The sequence below is a fragment of the Eublepharis macularius genome, chromosome 6, assembly GCF_028583425.1.
Source record: "Eublepharis macularius isolate TG4126 chromosome 6, MPM_Emac_v1.0, whole genome shotgun sequence".
NCBI classification, from domain to species: Eukaryota; Metazoa; Chordata; class Lepidosauria; order Squamata; family Eublepharidae; genus Eublepharis; species Eublepharis macularius.
The window spans coordinates 23,253,528-23,280,859 of NC_072795.1; the positions used below are offsets into that span (position 1 = coordinate 23,253,528).

Below are 27,332 nucleotides of genomic sequence, written 5' to 3' on the forward strand. Positions count from 1 at the left end.
TGTTACAAAACATGTTTTTATTCAAGTCTAACATTAAAATAGCGCAAGCTAAATATGTACATGAACCCCTTGCAGTGGGGAGTATAAAAGCTGGAGGCGTGCTATATACATACACACAAACAAAAAGAAAACTGCTTTGTATGCCCATGTGAAAAATACTTCAGAAGTCGTTTAACCAGAGAGGATTACTGCCTCTTATCTAAACTCATAATAGTGCCTCATAATCTTGGAGCCATTATGATGGGGCTACTAGTAAGATCACCTCAAATAGGAGTTGGATTTAGAATACCCTTTGCATTCTTCTTCCTCGGAGGAACAGGTTCAGCCCCAAATCTCCATCACAGCCCCTCCAGGCATAACGGCCGTGAATCATGGCTAAGGCTGTTCAGGCTTTTGGTATCTGAAGCTTAACTGCATACTCCTATTAACTCCAGACAAGACTTGACTATAGTAAGCCCCTACATAAGGGATGCATGGAACACTCCTGCATCATATTAATGAAGCTGCCAGGCTCTGCGATAGCCATGGCTCAGGAGCATCCATAGCTCAAAGGCAGAGCACAGACTTTGCACGCATAAGGTCCCAGATTCAATCCCAAATGTCTACTGGGAAAGACAGTTCTTTGACTGAAGCTTTCAGACTAGACCAGGGCTCCCCAACCCATGGGCACCACTGAACCCACAAACTGAGCCCAGCTTTCCTGGTGTTTTTAGAAAGTGGGTGCGGCCAGGTGGGACTTTTGCCAAGCATGGCTTCTGATTGACAATTGGAGATTTCATTGGCTGTGCAGATTCTTAAAAATACTGGTTTGGCAGAAGCTGTTTCCACAGCACAAAGATCTTCACTGTGTGACTGAAGGTAAGCTGTGGCAGCCATTTTGTGCCTGGATGCAACTCCCGTGGCAGCCATTTTGTAGATGCGCCTACCACAGTGTGTCAGAATTCCAAATGTGCCTGCAGTCTCAAATAGGTTGGGGCTCCTGGACTAGCCAATACAGAGCTAGATGGGCTCAAGTCTGACTTGGTATGAGGCAGCTTCATGTGTCATCATATGAAGCTTCTACAGAACCCTCTTGGTTACCAATCTTTTCATATCAGGATAGGTCCACTAAATGAGTACATTTAAGGGGAAATGGTATTGTAACAGCCCAAGGCTTCTTTCTATCACAGTCAAGTTGTAAGTGCTCATAATTATTGCTACAATCGACTTCAGCTCTCTCAAAACCTGTGTAGTGTATGAGAAGGGATAAAACAAATTATCCATTTAAAATCTCTTCATGTACAAAAGACACGCTAAATGATTTCTACAAAGTAAAACATCTGTATAAATATTAAATAGCTACATTAGGTCTAGTATAAATCTAAGAACAGGCTGCGCTTTTTTCAAAAATCTGAAACCCTTTTTAAAAAAGGATGCACTAGAACATTTGGAAACATTTGTAAGAAAGATGCATTCTAAAACAGGAGTTTTCCCAGAGTTCATTTGCTGCTGCAGTCCTATTATGAAGAAATCTCCAATTAAATGAAAATTCCTATATTTTGCAGAAGTAAATGAGATGACAATTCAGCTTGTTTGTGCCTAGGAGAGAAGTCACCATCTTTGTTAGCTGGTTTAAAAAATATCACCAAAACCCAGCAAGGAAACACTGCTGGATCTATTTCTAAACTTTCTCCAACAGAAGCACCAAAAGGCTATGGGAAGTAGGGGGTGGAAGGACACAAGACCATATCCAGCTCCTGGAAAGTACACACATGATACTTCTGCACTGCGTGTATGCAACCCCCCCCACACACACACACAATGCTACCACCTGATCGTCTGGAGGAAATGGGTGCCAGCCTTCATCCAAGTAGCCCACTTCCTCACACCCACATTCAAATTATTTCCATCACACATTCATGCCTTTCCAAAAGGTGTCCCATAGACTCTGAAAATCTGAATGGTAAAATAGAACATGGGAGAAGCCCAAACAAAATTGAAATGCATATGCGCTGCGTCTTATAAACTGTTTTGTTAGATCCTCGATGTGGCCAGTTCAGGCATTAGAGGGAAGGTAATGTCTTAGAAATCATGCACAGTGAACCATTTGTGCATATATATTTAATTTGCACCTCTGATTTGATTTACTGTACCATGCTCTGCATGCTGGCCAGGTCGTGGCTCCTCTGGAGAAAGGCCTCCAGTTTGGCTGGCTAGACTGGGGATTGCAGACTGGAGCCTGAAACTGAAAGCAGGGAGCTTGCAGCTGAAGGCAGGGGCCAGAGTACAGGGCTTGTATCTAGTGAACCGGCTGATCCAGCAACGCAGCCTTCCCAAGCCTCAGTCTAAGTAGGCTTGGGGTTGATCTGGCTTAGCTGCAGTTGCTTGCAGGTGTGGAGGTGCCTGAGTCTGTGCAGTACTTTGGTCAGGATCCTGTGAAGAAGTACTGCTCCCAGAGCTCTCTTCTGGATCCCGGCTGGGATTGCCTGTGGCCAGTCTGACACTTCGCCTTCTTTGTTCTATCTGCTGAGGCTGCTTTTGTGGCATGGGAGGGCATCCTGAGGGGCTATGGGCCTGAGTTTGTCTCCTGCCTGGCAGAGGCCTACTAGCTACCTCAGGGGCCGGTGGCAAGGACTCCTTTGCTGGCTCCAGCAGGGTGGTCTCTGGCACCTGCTGCTGCAGTGTGGTCAGGCCCTCCCTGACACCACTGGTGGTCCTACTTCCCTGGCCTTGGCTCCTCAGGCTTTTCCTCTGAGCCATCAGAGTCACTGGGCGGGTCAAAGGACTGTTCCGAGGGGATCATGACATTTCCTAAACAAAGTGTATTTATTTTGCACAATGGACACTAGGGGACAAGGCTAACCTTGACCCAAAATAGATCTTGGATTCAAATACACTTAAGTTCTAAATTGCAGAAAAGCAAACACCTTCTCCAGTGCCAAAATTCTACACAATAGCATTTGTGTTACTTTCTTTCATCTGTTGCACACAGCCTTGATTACAGCCTATGACCACAACTCCAGATCTTCCCGTCCCTGATATGTTTCCCCAAATGCCAAACTCTGGAAATAAGCAAGCAGATACAGACTGCATGAGTTACAATGCTAACCATCTTCATTTTTCATCTTTCACCTACATTTCTAAAGGAGACCAAAGATCTCCTTTTAATTTGAACCTCTCAGTGCTCCTGAACAGATGACAATAGTGGTAACATCGAGTCTATCAAGTAGCCTATCAAGACTACTATGAGAGTCCACCAGGTTTATCTAGTTAAGCCCACCTCTGGGGAAAGTGACAAAAGACAGGTCTCCATATACAGAAACAGCAGATCCCTGATCACCAAAGAACAGAAGACAGGCAACGTTTCACGTCCTGGTCCATGGAGCTTCCTGAAGGCATTTCTGACTGGCCAAAATTGGAGGCAGAATACTGAAATAGAGGGACCACTGGAAAGATCCAGCAAGTTGGCCTTTATTAAACATGGGAACACTTTAAAGTTTTGTAATGGGGAGACACAATTTTAAATTGCAAGTCATGCAATTTTACATGATTTAATATTTCTATGAAGTGTTACAGAAATGAAAAAAGGAGACCGGAGCTAAAGGACTGTTGATTCCCTCCCTTATGACCACTTGCAATATTCCAAACAGACACTTCCTAGCTTCAAAGATACGTTGTCAAGTGGGTATGTGTGTGAGACACACAAATTCAGGGTCCCTCTGAGAGCACATGATGGGCAGTAGAATGCCATGAATGCTGGCCAACATTTCATAGGCCTCCGTGTATGCTGTCACTGCTTTCACCACAATTCAGCAGGAAATATGGAATAGAGTACGAACTCCTAAGCTGACACTGCAACAAAATCATCATTTGGAGGTGGAGCATCTCACAGGCACATCCTACACAGCCAGAGAAGACAAACAGCATTCAAAATGCAAAGGGTTGCAAAAGACGTCATGGTTTACACATCCTCTAACTTTCAGCTACAGACCAACGACTGCTTCAACACACAACGCATCTCCAGGTGGTTCTCCTAAACCAGACTCCAGATTGCCAACCCAATCACATCCAACAATTGTGCAAATCCAAAACCTCTATAAAACAATTGCAGAGGGTCATATACTTGCTACAGGAGTGCTAAAAGCACAGAATTCAGTTTCCTGAGAATCGCAACCATCATTTGTAATAACCAAGATTTTTAATCCTTAGGGCTGTGAAAGTACATTCAGAAATGTATTGGTAACACCTTCTGAAATCTCAGAAGCCAGGGGATTGCCAAGTAAGATTTACACTTGTTGGACAAAGTTTCATGCCCCTGCATAGCTCCATTCCCTTCTTTCCCCATCAGAATAAGCTACGCAAAACAAGAGAAATAAACCAATGCATTCTTAGCTTCCACACAAACACTGAAAGAGCTCTATTCATGGACATTAATTTCATTGAGAATTCTTAAGGCAAGTGCTAGTGAAAAAGGAAGTATTCCATATCCTAGAAAATGCAAGAATTTTAGCATGATTTTTTATCAAAAAAAGGTATGAATGGTTGTTCTAATTTAACAAAATGTAAAAAAGAAAAAACTGCACACTTGTAGGCGCAATACCAAGTGTCCCTAATTGAAACCAAAATAAAGATCCAGCTTGGTCACCACTCGCATGATTCTGTTCACTTTACCGAAGGGCTTTTCGCTCCCAGAGTCTCCTGGGGACGCAAGATGTCAGTACAGCTGTTGGAGGAAAATATACTGAGGTTCTGAATATCCGGTGATGGCTGACCTCAGCAGCGTGTCCGATGGGGGGGACTGGCTTTCAGTTATGGGCAAGAGCACCTGATGGTCCTCTGACCCAATGGGAAGAGGCAACGCTATGTCAGAAGGCTTCACATCTGTGGATTCCAGCAGAGGACTTTTCTCGTTTGGGATGGAGTCTTGATCGTTGAAGGAATTGTCGATTGTGATGGGCTCCAGGGGATTCTCAGAATCTGGGAAAACAAAGCCTAAAACATTGGCTGCTGTAGCACAGTGGTTAAATGATTGGGCCGTGAATCAGTACTCTACTGGTTTGAACCCCACTAATGCCATGAGCTCAGCAGGTGGCCTTGGGTCAGCCACTCTTCTCAGCCCCAGCTCCCCAGCAGTATTGTGGGAATAATAATAACACTGATTTTGTTCACCGCTCTGAGTGGGGCACTAAACTGGCTAGAAGAGTGGTGTACAAGCACAGTTGTTGTTATTATTATTATTGAAAACAAAGTTCTATACGGTACTAATGACAGCAAAAGGGGCAGCTTTCACACAGGGGTGGGAAAATCTGCCTCTACTGTGCAAGCAACAGTGAGTGGGGGCTGAGACGAGTGAGGACAGCATTCACTCGCTCCCGCCCCACTCGTTACCGGCACCATCCCTCCCCACCCCTTTCCTGCTCATCATACAGTGTGGAAGCACTGATCTTGCCACACACACGCACACCGGACAGCAACACCCCTGCTCCAACAGCTGAGCCATGGATACTTAAAGGGTTCTCTTAAAGGGCTAGAGGGAGGACACCAGAACTGTATCATCATTTTGAATTGAGAGCTGAGCCCCCTCCCCTCCCCGGGGCTGGCTGCAGCCGAGTTTTCGCATAGACTCTGCCTGCAGCTGACATGCTGTTTCCCCTTTAAGTCAGAGCAAGAAAGGTTTTTCTTTGCTTTGCCTTTCTAAGCCAGGCTCAGAAAGAGCCTGGCATCATCTGGAAGCTCTCAAATAAAGCTGTGTGCCACCTGGTGAAAAACCTCTGCATGGAAATAGCCAAGGACTGTCAACACTCTTGGGAAAGGGTTGCAATTCTCTCATTAGCAGGGCATTCTGCATTGGGCTGGATTGATTAACAGTGGAGTATGCAGGAGCAAGAACATTCTACAGTGTTATAATATGGCTTGCACAAATTAAGCTGGACAGAACTTTTGAATAACTCACTTGGTTTTGATAGGGAGGTTAAATGGATGGTCTTTGTTCTATGTTTCTATGAATACTAGATTTTATTTTTAAGAAAGCAGCACTTACCTGCATGAACCTTTGCTTTGTGCTTCTTTAGATTTTTTATATCCGTGTAGGAATTTCCACACAGCTCACAGATAAACGGTCTTTCACCTAAATAAATAAATAGCTAGTTAGATTTCATGGATGCAACTTAGTCACCCAATTGGAAGAAGTTAATTTCTTACAATCCTTTTATGCCAAAATACCATGCTAATTTAACATTCAATGCTCTGTAAACTAAATTAAGACCCAAGCAATCACCAGCTTCCTCCATTTTATCTTCACAAGAACTCCGTATGGTAGGTTAGGCTGAGAAAGAGTAACCTGAAGTCTGCCATCAGTGAGCTTCATGTCTGAATATTTAAACCCAGGTTTTTCTCCATCAACACTAACTACCACATACCAACAATGAAAAGGTAAAAACATTGTGAATATTAATAGGCTTAGTAATCTACTATCACAAAGCTACTGGGTATTTACTGATTTTGAGTATACACACATTAAGAGGGAAGTAGCACACAAGAAGATGCATACTTGAAAACTGACCTGTATGGGATCGAAAGTGTTTGCTGAGTTCACCTGAAGAAATGAAGCTTTTCCCGCAAATGCCACATATGTATGGTTTCTCCCCTACAGAGGAAAAACCCAAAAGGAGTTGATTAACTCTCTGCACAAGCTACAAGTGAAATACATGAGAAGAGCTCTCCAAATTACAAATCCACCGACACACTTCAGTTTCCCTACTAGAAATCTTAGGAACAGGCAACATACAGTTTAGAAGTCGTAGGAACGGACAATATACATCTCTATTGCTCTCCTCCACACATAGTCTAAGGCAGGCTGCCCATTTTCTTTAGGACATATAGGGCTACCTTACATATATCAACAGGTAATTGATCTATCCCGCTTAGCAGGATTTACTTGGCCTGGCAGCAACTCTCCAGAACCCTTTAAACGGAAATACATAGGCCCTTATACATGCAAAACATGCATTCAACCACTGACATATTCTGTAGAGCTTAAGTCCATAAGAACAGCTGGGATAAACCAGATCAATGGTGTGTTAGTCCAGTATCGTGTTTTACACAGTGATCAACTAGATGCCACCAGAAGGCCTTGTTGTTGCCGCCAATACAGAGCATTCATGTCTTTAAACACGGAGTTTCCATTTAATCATAATGGCTCATAGCCACTGATCAACCTGCCCTTCATAAATCTGTTTAATCCCCCTTTAAAACCAACTAAACTGGAGGCTATCATTACAACTTGTGGCAGTGAATCACACAAAGCTCAGTTAAGTCCCCTTATTAATGTATTTCCAGGCAGTCTAATGAAGCACAACCCTCCACAGCTTTGAGATCCAGCTGATATGGCTATTGTGACCAGGCAGTATTCAGCCCCATTCGGGAAATGCCCCTACTGCTCTGCGCTGTCTTCCATCTCCTTAGCTGCACCAATCCTCTCAGAGGACTCGTCCAAGGTCTCCCCAGCTTTTAAGAATCACCTGTATGCTTCCTTGAATGTGTGATGAGCGAACTTGAGACCGCAAAGGCTTTCCCACAGGTGTCGCAAACATAAGGCTTTTCTCCCGTGTGTCGCCGCACATGATATGTCAGCGTGCTCGCCTGGGCAAATCGCTGGCCGCATCTGTCACAGACATATGGCTTCTCCCCACTGTGCTTCCTAAGTGGAAGAAACGGGTTAAGTTCTGCCGATGCGCCAGCCGTTTTCCCGCACAATAGCCCAATGGTTTCCGGCAATGCTTTCCACTCACCTAGCATGGATCTTCAGGTTGCTGGAAGTAGCAAACTGCAGGTTGCAGGCATCACACTTGTACGGTTTCTCCTCTCCATGATGCATACGGCTGTGGAAAACCAGTTGGCATTTCTGAGCAAAGCCTTTGTCGCAGAGTTCACACTTATATGGCTTTTCACCTATGGAGAGAATTGAGGTGCTTATTTTAGCCAGGCCATGTGAAGGACACTAAAATACGGGATGTTACAACACGGGAAAAATGTGTCAAAGACAACTTGGACACAGGATAGATACTATCAGCTTTTCTGCTCAATCGCATGCAATTTTCCTTCACAGTCCATCTCCCATCCTGGGCTATTGTTCACAGGGCTCTCAAAATCTCAGCACTGCATTTTTGGTAATCAAAAGAGGCCCCTTCTCCCAGTGAAAAAGCTGATAGGGTCCAATCCACTCTGTCTAAATCCAAGTCACTAGAGTCCATTTTGAATTTACCCAAGGGGTTCAACTAGGATTTTGGCTAGGCAGATTTCAGTAACTCAGACATGGGCCATGAATGCAGAAAAGCAAATTAACCACACATTTCTAAAGAGAGACACAAGAACGTTACAGTTTATTTTTTGGGAAAGCACTACAACAAAATAGTTAATTGTGAGCAGCTAGAGGATTAAGAAGAGTGATCGTTGATTAGCATGTTCTTATAAAAAAGTGCACCCCGATTATTTTTGTAAACTAGCTGCTTTCTAGATAAAGGGAATGCCCTGGAAAGATCTCATTCAGAATTAATTCTGTACGCCACAATACAAGATGGCTGTTGACTAAATAGCAAGTTCTAAGAGCGCTGGAGCAAGGCATGAGACGCTGAAGAGAAATCACACAAGGAACATCTTTCAAAACTCATCAAGAGGACAACAAAAGAAGTGTTCCATTTTTAAATATATCAATCCAAATGAAGAGGGTCAATAGCAATTCATCAAGTTACTAAGGGCAGAATGGGACAAAAAACCCACAGCAAGTCTAAAGAAGATTTCTGGTTAAATATTCGGGGAAAGCATCCCATAGGAGCAAGGTCATTTGAGCAATGAAGACTGCAATATCTCCAATGCTGGAGGTTTTCAGTGCTGACAGGTTTCTGAAATGGAATTCCATTTGCAACAACCTTTCTTTTAGCAGAGCTTGGACTAGTAGATTCATTAGACTCCATCTCTATGAAATTCTTCCTTCCCGTTACATTTTGATCCCATATTGTCTACTTCTGACAGTCTGTAGAACTCTAGTTGCCTGACCACATTACCTGAGACACCAAAAAAAAATGAAAAGTGGTATTATTTAACTGTTCTCTTTAGTAACAAAAACTAGGTTCCCCAAGTAGGGTGCTCTAGTTCAGATTATTTCCATTAGTTATTTCCATTTCTGTATGTTAACAAATATGGAGAGCTTATGACAAAGGCAAGATTTTGAACCAGGAACTTTTTGGATCACAATTCAGCCTGTTAAGATTCTGTAACCACAGAAGTTAATTTTAAAACAATTCTGCATCTATTTAGCCAATGCTAAAATGCACCTGTTACCCAAGAGATCACAGTAACTTGGTACGGCAGGTGTGGGTACTGTACTCACAGTGATGGTGGGATAGTTCCAGAGTATTACAATACCAGTGTAACCAATCAGCCACAAGTACCGAACCACAACACTGTAGGGCCCAAGGGATCAGAGCAAGAGGAAGCTTTCTGCTCAACTTCACAAGAGGCAACTCCCCCCGCTCCACACAAAACACAGAGCCTACCTGTGTGAGTTCTTACATGCGTTTTCAGCTGGTTGCACTGCGTAAAGGCCTTCCCACAGAGCTGGCACACATACGGCTTGACTCCTTTGTGGATCCTCATGTGCCGTCTCAGACTGCTGGCTTCAGAAAAAACTTTCCCGCAGGTATTACATGCTGGCTTTGCCTTGGGGTATTTTGGATCCAGTTCCTCTCCCAAGCTCTCCAACTGGACAGAGTTCTTGTCACTGGCAATGTTGGACAAGCAGTGTTCTTTCAACGCACAGCTCTGCTGTGCTTTTCCCCGTTTGGGTTTCACAGGCATAGCTTGGACAAGGATCTCCTGGGAAAGGACCTCCTGGGCAGTAAAAGTTTCACTTTCCACCACAGGTGTGAGCTGCAGCTCAGAATTCTCCCCGCCTTGGGCAGCTTGCTCCGTTATCTCAGTGGCTAGTTTATTGGCGTCTAAGAACATCTCCACAGAAGAGTTCTCCGTGACATCATTTGGACACTCCTCCGACTTGTCCGGCGGGGTTTTCTGAGAACTGAAGGTCTTCTTCCGCTTTTTGACTTGAGCGGACTTCTTTTCCAGAGTTGCTTTTGCGGCTGGGGGCTGAATTGGATCTGTCGAAGGGGCATCTGGTTTTTCCTGGTTATTGTAGTCGCGAAGGGTGAGCAGGCAAGTCTGCTGGTTCAACGCAATGTTCCCAGTGATACTAGAGATTTCTGTAGAAGAGGGATTTGCAATGAAAGCAAAGTCTTCCATCTTTATTTTACACTTAGTAACCACCTCCTCCACTCTGAGATAGTCGGCAGCCTGGTGAATTTCTTTAACATTCCAACTGCAAGGGAAAAAATTTAAATGGCAATGTATGCCAGGTGAAGAAGAGAAAAAAGCCTGTATATATTTGCAAACTAGCAAGAGGGATTAAAATAGATGCTTACATTTTTTTCCCATTTGAACCAGATTGTTTTTTTTTTAATTTACATCAGGATTATTTTGGAAGTGAATGTACTACAGCCCGTTTCAAGCTGGGGCAACTACCCCCTTTCTCAAGGGGTCTCTTTGACTCAGATCCTTAGTAATTGCTTGCATGGATGTTTTATTCAGTTGACCCAGTAACAACTGAAGTCCCCAACAATTTATCCCAGCATAATGTAGTGGCTAGAGTTTCAGACTAGGATCTGAGAGACCCGGGTTCAAATACCCCACCTGGATGCTCACTAGGTGACCCTGGGCTAGTCACACACACTCAGACTAATCCACCTCATAGGGTTGTTGTGAGGTTAAAACGGAGGTGAGGAGAATGAGTTAAGCTGCTTTGGGTTCCCATTGTGGAGAAAAGTGGGGTGGAAATGAAATAAATAATTAATAAATATAGCTGAAGATGGGGGGCAGATAATGGTGTGTTGGTGGACATGAGGAAAGGAAGGAAGGAAAGAACCTGTTAAGGGATTTCTTTTTTGACCCCTTTTCTAGAATCCATATGTGAGCATTATTCAAACAAGACATTCACACAGGGAGGGCAAAACTTGCTTTAGTGAGAAACCCTTCTCTGCTAAGTGATTAGGCTGCAGGGTTGGCTTGAACTCAAAACAAGTGAAACGAACTGGAAACATTTTTATATTATTTTCATTCCATGACCAAAATTTTAGCCTTGGACAAGCCTCTTCCCAGAAGTGTTTCAAACTCATAACAAAAATCCGGCTCCAGAATTTGAGGTGTTTGTATTATAATGCAATTCTGAAGAGATGTTTGTATTAACCTTTTTGATCTTTTATATTCTATAAACAATTAGTGCTAAGGTATATAAGGTTCTCTGATGTAACTGTTCTTATGCATAAGAAAAGGAGGCATCTGAGCTTTATTTGGAAATAATAAAACTCATTTCTTTTGCATCACTGTGACTGGAGTCTTGGAAAACATTTGGGTAAGTGGTAGTAGGGAAATGTATGTAGGAAAAAATTTAGTAGGAGAGAAAGAGTTGGGAGGGGAATATAGGAGAAAAAGAGGTGTTGTATGCAAGTCCTTCCAGGTTCCCCACCATATGACTGGGCTCTGGCCCTGTGGCTGGCACTCTGCAGCTAGCCACATTTTTCCTAGGGAGAGGCTGCCAGAGATAGGGAAGGTGGAAAACTGAAGATTGGGGTGGGAGAGATAAAGGTAGGTTGACTGGTAGGTAAGAAGGAGGAAGGAAGGAGAAAAGATAATGGGAAAGGGCAGAGGCAAGGGGTTTGAGGGAAGAGAAATAGTGAGGGAGGGGGAAATGAGATGCCCCCCTGCAAATTCAAGCGGGTCCCTCACTTGGGATGTATGGATAGATGGGGAACCCCTATCCTATCTCAATCCTCCACTCCCTGTTTCTTGCAAGGAAACACATCCAATTTAAAAATGCACATTTTAAAAATTCACAATGGACCAAAGATACACTTTACCATTTACACTCAAACGCTCTTTGATTCTTCCTGCTTCTTCCATCTCTGATACAATCTCCTTACATAATTATGGAGGCAAAGGAAGTCTGGAGTAAACCACTGCTCCCTTAAATAATCAATGGCAACGCTGGATTTGCCTTCTGTTAATCTAATATTAAAATATTTGGTCTATTAAAAGGCCAGCTAAAAGAACCCTGTTGGATAAGACAAAAAATTCATCTAGTCCTGCATTCTATATCCTACAGTGGGCAACTAGATGCTTCAGGAAAGACCCCAAGCAGGACCACCGCTACCCTCAGCAACTGGCATTCAGCAGTATACTGCATCTCACAACAGAAGTGCCATTTCACTATCACAACTGACTGCTCCTGGAACAAGGAGCTTGGGCTACATCCAACTGCCAGGTGCCATCCAACATTATCTCACATATTCTAATGTCCCTTTCTGTACTCCCTGCACTTTCTAACAACAACAACAACATTTGATTTATATACCGCCCTTCAGGACAATTTAATGCCCACTCAGAACAGTTTACAAAGTGTGTTATTATCATCCTCACAACAATCACCCTGTGAGGTGGGTGGGGCTGAGAGAGCTCTGGGAGAGCTGTGACTGACCCAAGGTTACCCAAGCTGGCTTCAAGCAGAGGAGTAGAGAATTAAACCCAGTTCTCCAGATTAGAGTCCTGCCACTCTTAACCACTACACCAAACTGGCTCCCACTACACCAAACTGTGTCTCATCTTTACTTACAAGCTATCAGAGAGGGGTCTGACTTTTAAATTCTTTGTGCTTAATTAATTTTCAGAACTAACCAACCACATCACCCAACCCCGTTAATATTACCTGTCAAGGTTTAAATTTCCTGTATATATGAACTCCAGAAGTTTCTGAAATCCATCGGCTTTCACTTGATTCTGATCCAAAACTACGTTACTGTCTGACGCGTCCTTGTAAAAAGCCCCAAAGTACTCACTGAAGGAAGCCAGCACATTTCGATGAGCTTTGAATTGAAATTCACCAATAACGATGGTGCAGTCGCACAGGAAACCTGCCTCTCGCTGTTTATTCAGCCTTTCCAGGAGATGCTCACAGTGATGTGAATACTGCATTTTGGGAAAACAGGACACAACTTCTTTGGTCTGCAAAACAACATTACTGATTATGAACACTTTACACACCACTGTCCTTTTATTTATTTATGTATTTACAAGATTCTTGCTCTGTCTTTCCACCCTCACAAGACACCCAAAGTGGCGAACAAATGAAAACACATACATTAAAATCTCATCTTAAAAAACCATTAAAACCAGTACATGAATGCATCATTAAAACAACTAAAAACCAGATCTTAAAATGAATACAAAAGACAAAACAACAGTTGAAACGTTGGGAAGGGAGGAGGAATCACTGAGGGAATGCCAAGAGAGAAAAAAAGTCTTCACCCATGGGTGGTACCAGAAGGGGACAGATAAATCTCCTTGGGGAGAGAATTCCACAGTCTAGGTGCCACTACGGAGAAGGCCCTCTCCTGGATTGCCACCCACCTAATATTGGAAGGCACCCAAAGCAGGGCCTCCAATGTTGACCGCAGTGGTCAGGTGGGTTCATAAGGGAGTTGGTGGTCCATCTCCAAAAACTATAATAATAACTTTTGATTTATATACCAGCCTTCAGGACAACTTAATGCCCACTCAGAGAGGTTTACAAAATGTGTTATTATCCTGTGAGGTAAGAGGGGCTGAGAGAGTTCCAAGAAGCTGTGACTGACCCAAGGTAGCCCAGCTGCCTTCAAGTGAAGGAGTGGGGAATAAAACCTAGTTCTCCAGATTAGAGTCCTGCTGCTCTTAACCACTACAGCAAAATAGCGCTATGTCCTTAAAGTACCAAGTACCAGAAGCAACAACCCTAACTAAAGGTCACACAGTCTGTTATGCCAATAATAGAAGTGCAAGTCTTTATCTTGCCAGAAGTTATTTCCTCTGTTCTGACAGCTTTCAAAAACAACCTCCTAAACAAGTAAAGGAGACAGATACCAAAAGGGGAGTTCAAAAGTGCTTTGGCTTTAGACCAAAGGTTGGGAAGCTTGTATCCCTGTCCACTGCAGTTCCAACTGTCTCCTTACCCACATTTCAGGCCACTCCTTAAATACTATTCACTGGCTTTATAACCACTATTACCACCACCACCACACTTTGGCCTACTTAACCCAGCCAAGGGAAGCATGCCAGTCAACTTTCAAGGCCTTCCATCCCACACAGGGGTAACTTTAGTCATCCTATCCCCTGCATCTTATTTATTTACAAATCCACCTTTCTCACTGAGACCCAAGGCGGATTACACAGCCAAAGCAAATGCAATATAATCAACAGCCAGGAAATTCACTGAGCAAAATACAACAAGATCCAGAGTTAGGACATTCAATCTTCCGCTCAACACTGCCTTTTGCTGACCCTCAGGTTTGCCAATGCCTCCCGCCTCATTCCTGCCGTCTTTCTCTCCATCAAACTTCCTTGCCTTATTCCAGGGAACCCTTTGCTGCCGGTTCAACTCTCGAGAAGCAGATCTTATTCATTCTGGTTCGAGCAGGGCTTGCCTCCCATCAAGTCTTGCCATCATATGCACACCTGCATCCTGGGAACACGCATGTTTCCACAGATCCTCGGTTGCCGCTACAGCATTTTATGGTCAGACGATAGGACTGCCAACTCTGGCTTGGGAAATTCCTTGAGATTTTGTGGATGGAGCCTGGGGAAGGGCAGGAAGTTGGGGAAGGAAGGGACCTCAGTGGAGTACAATGCTATAGGGTACACCCTCCAAAGCAGCCATTTTCTCCAAGGGAACTGTTCTCTGTCACCTGGATATCAGTTTTATTTCGGGGAGATTTCCAGCCGTCACCTGGAAATTGGCAACACTGTATGGAGAAGGAAGGACCGTTTTCCTTGTCCCTCAAGCTGATCCCCATTACACTCTTCACAACTGGTCACTCACACAAACGCACACACAAACACGCTGCTTTACGCGCCCTCTTGGTCCCGCCAATCCTTTCCTCCCTCTTGCCTGACTTAGTATTTCCTAGAACTTTCCCTCCCGTTTGCCTTAATCGCATTATCACCGACCCACGCACCCCCCGCGCAGTCCAAGTGGTCCCGTCCAACCGTCCCGACACCAATCAGAGAAATACTGTGGGCAAACCCACCTAGGAGAAGAGGGGGAGGGGAGATGAATGAGGCACGGCTCCTTGGTCACCTTAAGCCGCCATTTTGTGATGACGCGGCCCACAGGCCGCTTCCTCGGAGGGCAGTTCCAAGCCTCACTTCCGTTCTCCATCTGCTCTGGCGACGAAAGGGTGGTGGGAAGTTTGGGGTTCGAATGAAGGCTCCGGCGGTGACGGAGAAACTACCATTCCCATGATCCCTTGCGCTGCAAAGTTTGATGGGGAAATGACGCGTACGGCACCCTCTGAGTTTAACCGGTTCATGGCCAGACAGGAATTGAAAATCTGAACTAGGGTTGATCTGGATTTGGTTTAAAAGGACATTGCACAAAACGTGAAACGGGGGCGGGGGGAAGCGTATTTATAACAAAAGGTCGCATAAATACAATTTCCTAGCATTTGGAAATTTTATGGGATCATGACGCTTAAGCCACAGAGCAATTGAACAGTAGAATGCAAAATAAAATAAAATAAAGGTGTTTAAAACTTGCCTTCAGTCACAATGCAATCATATTAAGGAGATGTATACTGCCCTCCTAAACAGATGGCACTGGCAGTCTATCTTTTCAAACAATTTTCCATATCAAGTGAAAACTTCGAAAAGCACATAATGAATGCATAGAAGACTTATCAGCACCCCAGTATGAACAGCCCTGTAGTTCTAGTTAAATACAATGTATACTTTAAGTTTAAAAGAAATATTAATTTAAAGGACAAAAATGTTTCCGCCCGGTTTCGAACCGGGGACCTTTCGCGTGTTAGGCGAACGTGATAACCACTACACTACGGAAACTCTCATACAAACACTTTTCAAAGTACTGTATACAAATCTGTCATGAATGAGCTATTCTCTGCTAAGTATTGCATTTGTTTTTTCTGGGTAAATTCTCTAATATCAACGTGAATCGCCCGCTGAGAGCAGTTTGTCCGCGCTGAGGAAAGTAAAAGGACTGGCAGGGATGGTGCTTGGATGGGAGGAGACCCAGAGCAGAGGAAGGCAATAGCGACAGATCTCTTTTCCTCCCTTACCTTGAAGAGCCCGCGGATGGGGTTTCCACGCGTCCACTGCAACTTCATGGCACTTTCCCTCCCCTTTTCAATCCATAATCCCTACTGGGACTCAAGGCGAATTACAAAATATCAAACCATTCAAGCAGGCAGTATAAAACTCCCAATAAAGAATGCAATAGGAACATCATTACAGCATTAGAAAACAATGCAGAGGGAAACAACAACAACCTGTGTAGGGCATGACATACCATAAAGCAACGCAGAAAGCAGATTACAGAGGATAAAAGTAGGATGGTACATACGATAAGCACTGCAATAGGCAACTTGTTAAAGTACTTTTTGGGACAGTTCCATCATATTGCAATTCTAATTCCTTTTTTTTAATAAATGCCCTCCAAAGCACTTCTCCCCCCCCCCCGCAGGTTTTGAGTCCTGTGGCACCTTAGATTTCCACCGGACAAGCTTTCCAGAGTCAAAGCTCCCTTCTTTTTTACACGTTCTAAGGAATAAAAGAAGGATGGGAAGCATTCCTGACCTTTTCAGGCACGCCCTTCCACAAAGTGGGAGCCACCACTGAACTGGTAGTGGCCAATCGTACCCATTTGCAGGGTGGCTCCTTCAGAAGGTTTTGCTCAGGTGAGCAAAGTTGTCGCAGGGGAGCATAGCAGGAGAGGCAGAGTTGCAGGGGTGTAGGTCCAAGACCCTTAACAACTCTGAAGGTAATGACCAATACTTTGACCTGAACCCAGTACGTGATTGGTAATGGAGAATGAGTGCATAAAACAGGCGCTCCCTAGCTCCAGATAAGAATTGAGCTGTGGTGTTTTGCACCAAATGGAGTTTCCTAGTTGAATTTAAGGGCAGACCTATACAGAGTGCATTACAATAGTCCAGCCTTAAGGCAATGATAGCATTCATCCATGTGGACAGAACAGCCAAGTCAAGATAGTGGGCCATCTTCTGGGCCAAATAAAGAGGAAATAATTGATTTTTTTTTGCAGCTGTATTAACTTGCTTCTCAAGTAATAACACTGGATCCCGTATAACTCCTAGGTTCTTAACTGTTTTGTGTAAGTCTGTATTATGCTCTATCAAGTCGCTTGCAATCTGACAACCCTATGACTTAATGACATACAAAATGTCCTATCATTGACAGCCTTGTTCTCATCTTGCAAACCAAAGGTCATGGCTTCTTTATTGAGTCAAGCCACCTCATGTTAGGCCTTCTTCTTTTCCTACTGCCTTCCACTTTTCCTAGGATTATTGTTTTCTCCAATGTGTCTCTTGTCTTCTCATGATGTGGACCAAATGATAGCCAATGTTTAGTCATTTTAGCTTCTAGGAGAATTTCAGCTTGCTTTGATCTAGAACCTAATTATTTGTCTTTTTGGCCATCCACGATATCCGCAAAACACTCCTCCAGCAACTCATTTTGAGTGAATCAATTTTCTTTCTATCAGCTGTGTTCATTGTCCAGCTTTCACATCTGTACATAATAATGGCGAATACTACAGTACAAATTATCTTGATCTTGATCCCCAACAACACATCCTTATCTTTAAGGATCTTTTCTATATCCTGTAGCCAGTTTGGTGTAGTGGTTAAGAGTGTGGGACTCTAATCTGGAAAGCTGGGGTTGATTCCCCACTCCTCCACTTAAACCCAGCTGGGTGACCTTGGGCTAGTCACGGTTCTCTGGAGTTGTCTCAGCCCCACCCACCTCATAGGGTGTTTTGTTGTGGGGATAATAATGACATACTTTGTAAACCGCTCTGAGTGGGCATTAAATTGTCCTGAAGGGCGGTATATAAATCGAATGTTGTTGTTGTTGTTCATGGCTGCCCTTCCAAGTCTCAACCTCCTTCTGATTTTTGGGTTGCAATCCCTTTTTTGGTTAATGATTGAGCCAAGGACTAAAAAATCTTTTTTAATAGTTTAGTTTCTTCGTTGTAAACCTTGAAGTTGTGTAATTCCGCAGTAATTACTTTTGCCATCTTGATGTTCATCTTGAATCCTGCTTTGGCACTTTCTCCATTAACCTTCATCAGTAGCTGTTCCAAGTCTGCACTCTGCCAGTAACGTGGTGTCATCTACATGTCTCAAATTGTTAATGTTCCTTTCACCAACTTTCATTCCTAAACACTTCTTTTTCACTGCAAATTTTGAGGCCATTAGCACCTGAGAGACAATTAAATTTAATTCAGCTTTCCTTATGATACGTTCTGCATATAGATTGAACAGATAGGGAGATAAAATACATCTTTGTCTAACACCTTTAGCCATTGGAAAGCATTCTGTTTCTCCATAGTCCATCCTAACAGCAGCCTCTTGTCCAGAGTACAGGTAGTCCATCAAAATAATCAGATTTTATAGCACACCCATTTCTTTTCTCTTTTCATTACCCTCATGGTTGAAAGCTTTGCTATAATCTATAAAACCTAAACTGATTTTCTTCTGAGATTCCCTGATATACTCCAGTAATCAATGTAAATTTACAATACGAGCTCCTCCTTTTCTGTACACATCTTGAACATCTGGCATTTCTCATTCCATATATGGTAAGAATCTTTGTTGTAGAAATTTTAACTGTTTTGCTTGAGAGGGAAATCAGTGCAATGGCCTGACAGTCGCTGCAATCTTCGATGTCTCCTGTTTTCAGAACTGGAATTTAGGCAAAACAGTTCTGTTGTTTTGTTTTCCATATTTGTTGGCATATTCTTGTTAAGATTTTGATGGATTCCATTTCTGTAGCTTGAAACAGTTCTGTTGATAACCCATCTACTCCTGGTGATTTGTTTCTTCTGATTGATTTCTTTGAGTGCAGCTTTCACTTCACTTTCTAAAGTTGCAGGTTCTTCATTAGAAGATTCTTCTTTAATGAATTCTGTCATCCTTTTATCTCTTCTGTATTGTTCTTCAGTGTATTGTTTCCATCTCTTTATTTTGTCCTGATCAGATAATGTATGTCCATGTTGATCTTTCGGCACCCCTAGCATTTTGAATTTCCCTTTGATTCCTCAGGTCTTATAGAATGGATATCTTGTTCGTTCTTTTTTGTTGTTCTCTTCTATTTCTTTGCGCTGGTTATTATAGCTGCTTTCACACACACTGAATAATGCACTTTCAATCCACTTTCAATGACTTTGCTACTGGATATTACTGTGTGAAAGGAGAAAATCCATGCATTGGAAGTGGATTTGAAAGTGCATTATTCAGTGTGTGTGAACTGGCTTCAAGACCTCTACAGCATCATTGGGAGATTTGGATAAAGAAGTATAGAGCTAGGTGATGTCAGCATGTTGAGGGCAACCTATTCAGAAACTATGAATAATTTTTCCAGAGGGATTTGCATAGAGATTAAATAGCATGGAGGATAAGAGTGAGCCCTCATCTGGAAGTATCATAGCAACACCCAGGTCACAATAGAGTCAGCCACACCTGCCTGGGAAGATGGTTAGCTTGACTCTTCCCTCAAAATAAGGCAGGACCACTGAAGGGCCACTGCCCTGAGCCAGGAACAAGTAGTCACAGAGCCATCACCCAGGGATGGGTGAGCTGCCACCAGCTGTAGTGATCGACAATGGCTCAGGTCTGCTCAAAGGTGGCGTTGCTGGGGCCAAGGAACCAGAGTTCATCTTCACCAACTTGATAGGTCGACCCAAGGCCAAGTCTGTGATTCTAGGTGCTGGCCAGAAGGACTTCTACATTGGACTCGAGGCACAAGCCAACCGAGGGATCCTCTCCCTCAGGTGCTGGGAATACGTGGGAGGTGACCATTGTAGACTTGGCTAAACTGAATTGATTGCCGAGGGCTGTGGGATTCCTGAAGAGAACCTGAGAAAGGGGTATATAGCCTTTTTGGCCCAAGATCTGGGGGGGAAAGAACATCTCCCTGTGGACATGTTCCTATGCCAGCAAGGATGGGAGGGGGAGAGAAGGTGAAGGTTGCACTTGGCTAGACAATCTGCATATATGATATATAGGTATTTGGGTTTTTTTGCAAACACAGAGTTACACCCCTCTAAGTTCATTGAAGTCAGGCTCAGAAGAGTAGAGCCCTGCTTCGGACTCTTAACACTGCACTATTATAAACCTTATGAACCACTAGCAGTTTGGCTTTCACTGCACATACTTAGGAATGCGATTGCAGTGGAAGAAAATAATATTTGCATTAGGCCTAAAAGATATTTTCTGAGCTGGGTTCTAGTGAGGCTTGAGGGCACTGGCTGGAGAGTTTCCATTAAAATGTATCATTCTCTGATCGACCAAACTCCACATTGTGATGTTAAATAATTGCTGATTTGTAAGAAGGGATTTCCTCTTCCCTCAGGATTTTGCTGGCTTATTTTTTCCAGGCAGTAAGAATTGCTGGTGGGAGGTCTCCCACCATAATGGGACAACTGTCAGCCCTGTTCCAGGTCAAGTTTTCTTTTTGAAACAAGCAGGGTGGCCATGAAAAAAACCCCTTTACTTCTGAGTCCTTAACAGTACTTAGGACTGGCAAGAGTGAGGGAGAAATTGAACTTCAAAGTTTTATTGAGGGGGAAAAATGGTCAGGGCAAAATAGAAAGAGTAAAAGGTCTAGTCCTGCTGGGGGCAAGAGTCAGATGATGACCAAGTTGTAAGGTTGCCAGCCTCCAGGTAGCAGCTGGAGATCTCCCAGAATGACAACTGATCTCCAGGTAGGGTTGCCAGGTCCAAGTTGGGAAATTCCTGGAGATCTGGGGGGGGGGTGAAACCTGAAGAAACCTGGAGAGAGCGGGGTTTGGGGAGGGAAAGGACCTTGGCATGGCATAATTCCAAAGAGCCCACCCCCAAAAGTAGCCATTTTCTCCAGGTGAACTGATCTCTGTGGCCTGGAGCCCAGTTGTAATTCCAGGAGATCTCCAGCCACTACCTGGAGGCTGGCAACCCTATCTCCAGGCCATAGAGATTGGTTCCCCTGGAGAAAATGGCTCTTTGGAGGGTGGTCTCTATGGCATTATAATCTGCTGAGGTCCCTCCTCTCCCCTCCCCTCCCCTCCCCTCCCCTCCCCAAACCCTTCCCTCTCCAGGCCCCATCCCTCAAATCTCCAGGAATTTCCTAACCTAGAGCTGGCAACCCTGCCAAGTTGTCTTTATGCATTTCAGTGCTGAGGCTAAAATAGCAAAATAGTGGCTGAGTCATCCTGTAGTCGTGGGCCCAGCAGCAGCTCCGTCTTCATGGGACCATGGTCTGTGCCTTAGTACACCCCAGTGTGGTTTGTTTTATGACCTTAATCCCTGCTGCTGGTTTCCCATCCTAATTTCCCTTTCAGGCTGTTACAAGTTGCTTCTTATCATTGTCTTGTGTTTTTTGTTTTTTCTTGTCTCCCCCTTTTGTCGTCCCCCCCCCCACAAGCAATATATATATTAAAAAATCCATGTCTTTCCTGTCCCTCAAGCTATTCCTCAGCAACGAAGCAGAAAAATGACCACGGAAAGGAATATTTAGCATCTTCTAGAACAGCAAAATGTTCTTCTCACAGCAAAGAGTGGCAATACCCTCTAGTCTCCACTGTGATAAGTGGATTAAAAGAAATTGCAGTTAGGAGCAATGATTACTCCTTGTGCTTGCTAAGAACATAACTTCATTATGGCTGAAATTTGTCTTGCCCGGTTCAAACTTCATACAGCTTCCATTCCGGCAAAGAACAGATGGCAGACGTGGTGAAAATGGCTGTTACCTAGTTATTCAATGTAATAAAATAATTCACTTGCTTATCATTATAAAACAGGGGGAGGCAACCTCCAGTACTTGTGCCAAAGAGCAGCACGTTAGGCCCTTTTGCTCAGCCAATAGGGACAATTCCATGCCCAAGCAATCGAGGCAGCAGGCACAGCCTAATTCTAGCCATGTGCATTCACCAAGCATGTTTAAGGAAAGACCCAGAGGTATGGCAGCACCATTGGGTCTCAGCTTGTTCCTGGGGCATCTGATCAAGTGCAACCTTTCCCTTTCCCCTTCCTTTTGTTTGCCAACATCTTCACAAGTAGACGTTGCTATTATTTTAGCCAGGGCTTTTTTCTGGGAAAGGAGGTGGTGGAACTCAGTGGGTTGCCCTCGGAGAAAATGGTCACATGGCTGGTGGCCCCGCCCCCTGATCTCCAGACAGAGGGGAGTTGAGATTGCCCTCCGCGCCGCTCCAGCGGCACGGAGGGCAATCTAAACTCCCCTCTGTCTGGAGATCAGGGGGCGGGGCCACCAGTCATGTGACCATATTCAAGAGGTTCCGGAACTCCGTTCCACTGTGTTCCAGTTGAAAAAAAGCCCTGATTTTAGCCCTTAAGCCAAAAATTTGACTGCCACTATTTTAAACCAAGACTACCTTTCATTTAATTTTCTGGCACACAAATTGTGCATGTGGAAAACTTGAACATGTGTACCTTTGTAGAGATTTGTATTTGTGAATTTAGGATGATTTGTGAGATTCTCTCCCTTGAAGTGGACTTGAGTGGAGCCCTTTTAAAGCTCTAGAAACGGGGTACAATTTCATTTACCAGTGGAAAGGCCAAGTTATCGTTTAAGCTATAATTAGCTAGCTATGTTAAGAATTTCAGATTTTCAGCCTCTATATCACCTTTCTGAGTATTTGAAAAACCCAGTAACAGAACCCATAAGGTTGCCAATTGTTGTACCAGTCCTGTAGCAGTACCTTTAACAACTGCTTGACAGGAAGCAATTTGCAGATGGCTTTGTTTATTTTTATGCTGCAAAAGATGTGTAGTGGGAGCCAGTGTGATGTAGTGGTTAAAGTGTCACACTAGGATTTGGGAAACCCAAGTTTGAATCTTCTGTTAGCTATGAAACTTTGCTAGCTGACCTTGGGCCAGTCACATGCTCTCAGCGTAACCTATCTCACAGGGTTGTTTTGAGGATAAAATGGAGGCGAGAATGAAAGTGGCTTTGGTCCCCTCTGGGGGAAAAGACAGGATATAAATGAAGTAAATAAAAAATAGTTACTGCAGATCAAGCTTCTGTAAAAGACAAAGGAGCAGGCCATCCTTGTTTTTTTCCTAACCAGGAGGCAATTTTGCACTAAGGAGAATATGGCTCATATTCTGAGAGCCCGTTTGGTGCAGTAGTTAAGAGTGCGGGACTCTAATCTGGAGAACCAGCTTTGATTCCCCACTTCTCCACTTGAAGCCAGCTGGGTGACCTTGGGTCAGTCACAGCTTCTAGGAGCTCTCTCAGCCCCACCCACCTCACAGGGTAATTATTGTTGTGGGGATAATAATGACATACTTTGTAAACCGCTCTGAGTGGTTGTTAAGTCATCCTGAAGAGCAGTATATAAATTGAATGTTGTTGTTATATTACCCAAGGCATAGTCCAAAAAGCCTCAGTTGTACAATACTTAAAAAAATAAAACCAACCAAAAGAAATAGAAAACATCTGAGTTTCTCAGAACTCTTTATCAGCTAGAAGTTCAAGAGAATAACAAAGGTGATGGGGGAGGGAGATAAAGGAAAAATACATTAGGACACCTTGAATAGAACTTTGATGGCCAAATCCGGGTTGGAAAATTCCTGCAGATTTGCAGGCGCAGCCTGGGATGGGCAGGATTTGGGAAAGTGAAAGACCTCAACAAGGTATAATGCCATAAAGTCCACTCTTAAAAGCAGCTGCTTTCTTCAGGGGAACTGATACCTGTAGTCTGGGAACCAGTTGTATTTCTGGGAGATCTCCACGCCCCACCTGGAGGTTGGCAACCATAAGTAGTCTTAGTCTGCTGTTTACAATGTATAATCAATTTTGCATATTTAGTCTGATTAGGTGTAGTAGCAAAACAGATTTCAGAATTTTCTGAACAGGTTTCTAAATGGTTAACGAGCAGGTCGTCCTCATGCCTATAAATATTTTTCTCCTCCTGATCTTTGTCTTTGTACTGCATATCTATCTATCTATCTATCTATCTATCTATCTATCTATCTATCTATCTATCTATCTATCTATCTATCTATCTATCTATCTATCTATCTATCTATCTATCTATCTATCTATCTATCTATCTATCTATCTATCTATCTATCTATCTATCTATCTATCTATCTATCTATCTATCTCTGTCTGTCTGTCTGTCTGTCTGTCTGTCTGTCTGTCTGTCTGTCTGTCTGTCTGTGCACATTTAACCCACTTTTTTCCACTCCATGCAGACTCAAAGTGGCTTACAATGACAAAAAAAGATCAGAAAACCATAAGATACCACAAATATTTAAACCCATATTTGGCCCCAATACAGGTCGTTTCCATACGTCCTTAAAGGGATTGCTCATTCATTGAATGCTGGTGGCTTTCCCCCTTGACTCCAGACGTCTCCGTTTTCAAAATGGGCACAGGTTGTTTGACTTCCCTTTTTTGGCACATTTTCTGGGGCTGCACTTTCCTGTCTTGAATCAAGGGGGATTCAAGACACTTATCACTTATCAACCCAGTGTTTGATAAGTGGGCCGTTCCTTCAAGGACATGTGGAAACAGCCCAGGGCAGAGAAAAATCATGCATGTTTTCCACAGAAGACAAAGACTTGCCCAAACTAAGTGATGGTCATTAAGCATTGCCAAGGAACAAGTCTCCATAATGGTTCCCTTCACTGACCCACTCTCCTTCTCTGCTAGGGTTGCCGGGCCTCCTGCTACGGTGGGAAAACCTCCCTGGCAATCTTTGTTGCTTGCTACCACACAGAGCAGTGGCAGGATAAAATTTCTCAGCCTACCTCACATGGTTGTTGTGAGGACTACTGGAAAAAAATCACATTCACCATCCCGAGCTCCTTGCGGGTATGGCGGGTTAACATAAATAGGTAATAATGCATATCTGGTAAGGGAAGCACTTACTATTTATCTAATGAGTACTAAAGGTTTCCAAGGTATTTTAATGAGTCCCTATAAATGCTGATCCTTGAATTGGATGGCCCAGGGTAGTCAAATCTCATCAGGCCCCAGAAGCTATATAGGGTGGTTGGTGGATGGGAGGATTTGGATGGGAGACCACCAAGGAAGACCAGGGTTGCTATGCAGAAGCAAGTAATGGCAACCCACCTCTGTTCATCTTGAATACCCCAGCATGGATTGCCTTGAGTCTGCTGTGACTTGATAGCACTTCACACACACACAGCTGTTGAATATGAACTGGGGAATGCTAAGTATTTTTTATACAGTTAAGTAATGGAATATCAACTCTCTATTTTATTCTCACTAAAATCCAACAGATACCCAGTAGAACACGGAATTGTTACTTCCTGGCCAGATATGGAGAAAATATGGAGGCATACTTATTATAATGAATTAATGTTGAAACCAAGCACTAGACCAGCACTGATGACTGAGGCACCACTCAATCCACTGGCCAATCGTGAACAAATGACAAAATTGCTCTTTGAAGAATTTGAGGTACCAGCCTTCTATGTGGCCATCCAAGCTGTGTTAGCACTCTACGCTGCAGGCCTCACCACTGGCTGTGTGATGGATTGTGGAGATGGCGTCACCCATACAGTCCCAATCTATGAGGGCTACTGTTTGCCTCATGCTGTTCTCCGGCTTGACCTGGCAGGCCGGGATCTCACAGAATACCTCATGAGGATCCTGAGGGAAAGTGGAATAGCCTTAGTGAGCACAGCTGAGAGGGAAATTGTGCGAATCATTAAGGCAGGCTTATGTTATGTAGCGTTGAACCCTGAGGAAGAGATGGCTAAAAAACCCAGTGAGATTGAAAGAACTTGGAAATTGCCTGATGGACAGATCATTAAAGTCCACAACCAAATGTTCCGCTGCCCTGAGGCCCTCTTTCGTCCAGCAGATGTCGGTATGGAGGCCCCTGGAATTGATAAACTCCTATTCAACACCATCATGAAATGTGACATAGACTTGAGGACAACCTTGTATGCCAATGTACTCCTTTCTGGTGGCTCCACTCTCTTCCCTGGCATTGCTGAGCGCTTGACAAAGGAATTGATTCACATGGCTCCAAAGGGCACTGAGGTGATCGTCAATGCACCTCCTGACAGGAGGATCTCTGTTTGGACAGGAGGATCTGTTCTTGCTTCTCTCGCTTCCTTCCAGGACATGTGGATTTCCAAGGAAGAATATGCTGAAGTTGGGCCTAATATAGTACACAGGAAGTGTTTCTAGGTTCCTGTTGTATTGAAACATTTTTATTTAATATGCCATGAGGAAGAACATCAAAGTCATGCCATTTTCAGTGAAATTTGTAACAAGCTTTCTGAAAAAAATTAATAAAAATATTAATCCCATGAATACTCTTTTAGTCTTGGTAATTTTCTATAAAATAAGTGCTGTTTTGGGTAGTATATTCCAGAGAAGATGCCATTTTCTTGCTTCTGGTCTCTTTATAACTATGATTTTCCATTTTTTTCCTGAGAATCCTGTCTTTTTTAAGCCTCTGGGAGGTTACTCAGTGGCAATGGTCAGTGATGATTTCATCTTCAACAGCAGCTAGCAGATCATCGAAAGTTTAAGTAGAAGAAATTGTAGAACAATTTAAGTTTCTCTATCAAAAACAAGAGAATCCAACATATTATTCTATTGAAAATGTTCTTGCTAGTATTAACATGTCAAAACAATTAGAATCTGATTTAGAAAAATTGGAAAGAGACAGTATTGTAATTATTAGTGAAAGTATTGGTGATTTAAAAATTTAAAAGTAACCCATTTCCTGGGCCAAATGGTCTGAAGCCAGAAGCCAGACTCTGTAAGAACACACACCAGTTTCCTGGGGGCTTATATCCCAGGGCTTGCATCCAGTGCTTTCAAACAGGGGCTTTTAACAGGGGAGTTGAACTTACCCCGATGTTAGAGTTTCCCAGAAACTTTCCCAGAAGAAAAGGGACAAAATGTGGCAGTGTACCCACATTATCCTTCCTGTTACAGAGATCTGCACAGGTCCATGTGAGCAATCTATTTCAACCCCAAAACATCTTTACACAACCAAACTAGTTATGAAGGTGAACAAATATGTAGGAAATGTTGATCCAGTAGACGTTATATATTTGGACTTTCAAAAGGTTTCTGACAACGTACCTTACCAAAGACTCCTGAGTCAGTTTATCAGTCATGGAATAAGAGGACGGGCCCTTTTATGGATGAGAAATTACCTAAATGAAGAAAGCAGAGATTTGGAATAA

The 27,332-nt window shown here is 43.4% G+C and overlaps 2 protein-coding genes and 1 non-coding gene across 8 annotated transcripts; 1 reads left to right on the forward strand and 2 right to left on the reverse strand.

The window, feature by feature from the left end:
- MYNN (myoneurin) lies at positions 1–15,195 on the reverse strand. 2 transcript variants are annotated; one of them, XM_054982897.1, is made up of 8 exons: positions 15,144–15,195; positions 12,921–13,086; positions 9,534–10,235; positions 7,770–7,929; positions 7,500–7,678; positions 6,542–6,625; positions 6,020–6,106; positions 1–4,956 (listed from the first exon to the last, which is right to left on the reverse strand). In XM_054982897.1, the coding sequence occupies exons 2-8, from the start codon at positions 13,054–13,056 to the stop codon at positions 4,694–4,696; spliced, it is 1,611 nt and encodes a 536-aa protein (XP_054838872.1). In that variant the 5' UTR covers positions 13,057–13,086; positions 15,144–15,195; the 3' UTR covers positions 1–4,693. The 2 variants fall into 2 exon arrangements, with proteins under 2 accessions (XP_054838872.1, XP_054838871.1); XM_054982896.1 differs by having other exon boundaries at positions 9,534–10,351; positions 12,791–13,086.
- LOC129332080 (actin, clone 302-like) lies at positions 10,382–26,319 on the forward strand. 5 transcript variants are annotated; one of them, XM_054982900.1, is made up of 3 exons: positions 10,382–10,409; positions 19,738–19,921; positions 25,401–26,319. In XM_054982900.1, the coding sequence occupies exons 1-3, from the start codon at positions 10,382–10,384 to the stop codon at positions 26,317–26,319; spliced, it is 1,131 nt and encodes a 376-aa protein (XP_054838875.1). The 5 variants fall into 5 exon arrangements, with proteins under 5 accessions (XP_054838875.1, XP_054838874.1, XP_054838876.1 ...); XM_054982899.1 differs by lacking the exon at positions 10,382–10,409 and adding an exon at positions 10,929–10,956; XM_054982901.1 differs by lacking the exon at positions 10,382–10,409 and adding an exon at positions 12,015–12,036.
- On the reverse strand, positions 15,882–15,954 carry TRNAV-AAC (transfer RNA valine (anticodon AAC)). The gene has a single exon. It is a non-coding gene; the product is annotated as a tRNA-Val (tRNA).
- Positions 26,320–27,332: the final 1,013 nt, after the last annotated feature.